Below are 3033 nucleotides of genomic sequence, written 5' to 3' on the forward strand. Positions count from 1 at the left end.
GGACAGCGTGTAGTGTAGTGCATGGCATGAAACAATAGAGGTATGTATGGCAGGTCGGCATGGATTTGCAGCAAAGCATAACCCAGGGAAAAGGACATGTAAGAGCGAAGGGACACATCTTGTTTTCCTTTTACATACATACATACATACATACATACATACATACATACATGCATGCATACATGCATGCATACATGAGTTTAATTTGGATATGTCATTCAAGCTATTAAAATACTTGATACATCAGTTTTGCTCCGAATATATGAGTCTCTTTATTTATTCTTTGTCATGCATGCAAGTACATCTTGTGTCAACATGGACGGGCGAACGCTGCAGCACACACTTATGCTATGATGTGTACATCCATTAACCTCAGGTTACGACTTTGTTGTGCCCAGTTACGAAATGGTTCTTCCCGGACACGGTATTATGGCTCCCAGATACAACATTTTTACTACCAGATACGATATTTTTGCTCCCACCTACGTCATTGTGAGTCCCGGATACAATATTGTGTTTCCCAATCACGACATGGTAGCTCCCAGATGCGGCATGGTTGCTCCCAGATACGACATGATTATCCCCAGTTACGACATGGTTATTCCCATATACGACCTGGTAGCTCCCAGATACGGCGTTGTCATTCTCAAATATTATAGTGTTGTCGTTCCCAGCCAGAACGTTGTTGCTACCAGATCTAACAACGTTGTTGGTCCCAGCTATGACATTTGGGGCATGCTTATGTTGTCGGCGATGTCTACTTCTTCCGCTACGTTTCAGATACAATGACATGTTAGTGAAATCATTGTCCGGTGAACATCTAGTAGTGTTGAGGCCCTTAGAACTCTTGGGTACCTCGCCAACCAATGTATTGTTGGAGAGATCCAAGTAGCAAAGGTGGTCAAGCCTACCAATCCATGAGGGGACAGTGCCGACCAATTGGTTACGGGACAGGTCAAGCACCTCCATTTTCTTGCATTGAGACAACCATTTCGGAACCCTGCCCCTAACAGCAGAATCACCAAGGTCCAGAACCACGAGGCTCTTGAAGCCACCAATAAAACCATCGTCGGGTAGCTCCTCCCCACCGAAATTCCTAGTGAGGATCAGCGTGGTGAGGTTCTGGCACCCACGCAACATGGTGATTGCCCCTGAGATGTTGTGCAAGCCGTTGTAGCCGAGGTCAAGCTCCTCCAGCTGTGCAAGGCCCGCGAGGGAGGCACCTGGGATGGGCCCCACAAGGCCGCGCCCAGAGAGGCGCAGCGCCGTGACGCGGCCAGTGGCACCGTCACAGCCCACGCCATCCCACCCACAACACATGGCGCCGGACCATGCGGCGCGGAGGAGGACTCCACCCCAGCTGAGGTTCCCGGCGAAGCCCTGCAGCGCGCGGAGGTCGTCAGGGTGGCACGAAGCCGCACGCGCCTCGGGCAAGAGAAGTGGCAAGAGGAGGAAGAGCAGAAGGCGGCATTTAGCCATGGGATTCATTCAGGACGAGTGAGTGATTTCCCTTGGTGTTGCATGGTTATTTATAGTAATATGTACGTTTTTTTGTTGTTGCGGGATAACAACATGTACGTTGTGGCAAGTAGTAGCAGAGTGAGTGGCCACCGTACGCCACGTACACCAAATTTTGATTTGATTTGGTTTTGGTGCTAGAGTGATCTTTCACTTTATTTCCCATCAAGGGAAAAAAACGTATACTTTACCTGTCGACAAAGAGCACCTGGCTTGTAGTGCTCATGCTTCTTGTATTGTTTCTTTCTTTTGCATTGTTGGGATAAAATAAAATAATGCTTGTCGACACTAGCTTGTCAAACAAACTTTGTGGAAGCGCCTTGTTTTTAATTCGCCTCCTTAATTGCAACACAAGCTTGCTACTCTATATATCTATATGCCATTATGCTAGTTTTTTTTAAAAAAAGGAGGACGACCTCCGACCTCTGCATCTGGACGATGCATACTGCCACTTTATTAATTATTGACACAAGACCGTACAGAGTCATACAACAATAAGTCTAAAGTCACCAAACTAAGCAACAACTGTCGCTATCCCTATCCAGTTGATGTAGGGGCGCTGAAAGTCTGGGCCTCATACCAAACAGACCATGCAGCCAAACCTAACCATCTAAAGACTTGAGGTCCCACCCAGGACGCCTGCCGGGTATGGGCACCCACCGGTCCGACGTGCTTCTCAACCAGGACCCCAGCCGGGTATGAGGCCGCCGTAGCCACCTGCCACGAACCCATCTTCAGAGCTGTACTGGTGCATCAACCTTGCCCGGTCCAACTGCCGCCGACGCCACCATGACGCCAGGCAGCGTCACCCTCCTACGCGAGTCCATCTCCGCTCATCAAGCGCCGAGTCTCCACTGCGCCACGCCGCCGAGATCCGCCGTCATCAATGGAGCAGATGAAACACCGCTCCTCCTCTTGTCCCCTCCAACCAGCACTCGCTCCAAAACGATGCCCCCAGGAGGGAGAACGGTACCGATAGCACCGTCATCGTCCGATCCGGTAGACCCAGATCTAGGGTTTCCCCCGAAACTTCCCGATCAGGTTGATGAGACCTGCAACGACGATGCCTCCAGAAGGAAACGACGTCTAAGACGCCGCCATCGTCCGCCAAGACCGCAGTCTGGCGCGATTTTCACCGGAAGCCACGTCTTCCCGATCTCGTCGCTGGCTGGAACCGAGCGGAACCTCGCCACGAAGACGTATGTTGCCGTCGGTACTCCGATGGAGATTCGGCATCTCCTCACCGGTCCCTCCACGCGCCGCCGGTCGGCGAAAGGCCTCCCCGCGACGGATCCAAACGGGGCGTTGGATCCGCAGTAGCCGTCATCCCATCACGAGTAGGACAGCCCACCTCGCTGGATGGGGCGCTGCCATCGCCGCCGTCCATGCAGGGCCGCCGCTCCGCCGGCGATGGTGCTCGGGCCCCCGCCGCACAACCCGGAATCTCTGTCCTAGCCGCCGTCGTTGGATCGCATGAGAAGGGCCGTCCCCGCCGCCTCAGATGGGATCGGCCCC

At 52.5% G+C, this 3033-nt stretch overlaps 1 protein-coding gene across 1 annotated transcript; it reads right to left on the minus strand.

Annotated features, from left to right (window-relative positions):
- Nucleotides 1–372: 372 nt before the first annotated feature.
- LOC119306882 (phytosulfokine receptor 2-like) lies at nucleotides 373–1488 on the minus strand. The gene has a single exon (XM_037582988.1). The coding sequence runs from the start codon at nucleotides 1486–1488 to the stop codon at nucleotides 373–375; it is 1116 nt and encodes a 371-aa protein (XP_037438885.1).
- Nucleotides 1489–3033: the final 1545 nt, after the last annotated feature.

The sequence above is a fragment of the Triticum dicoccoides genome, chromosome 5B (genome assembly GCF_002162155.2).
Source record: "Triticum dicoccoides isolate Atlit2015 ecotype Zavitan chromosome 5B, WEW_v2.0, whole genome shotgun sequence".
In the NCBI taxonomy this organism is placed as follows: domain Eukaryota; kingdom Viridiplantae; phylum Streptophyta; class Magnoliopsida; order Poales; family Poaceae; genus Triticum; species Triticum dicoccoides.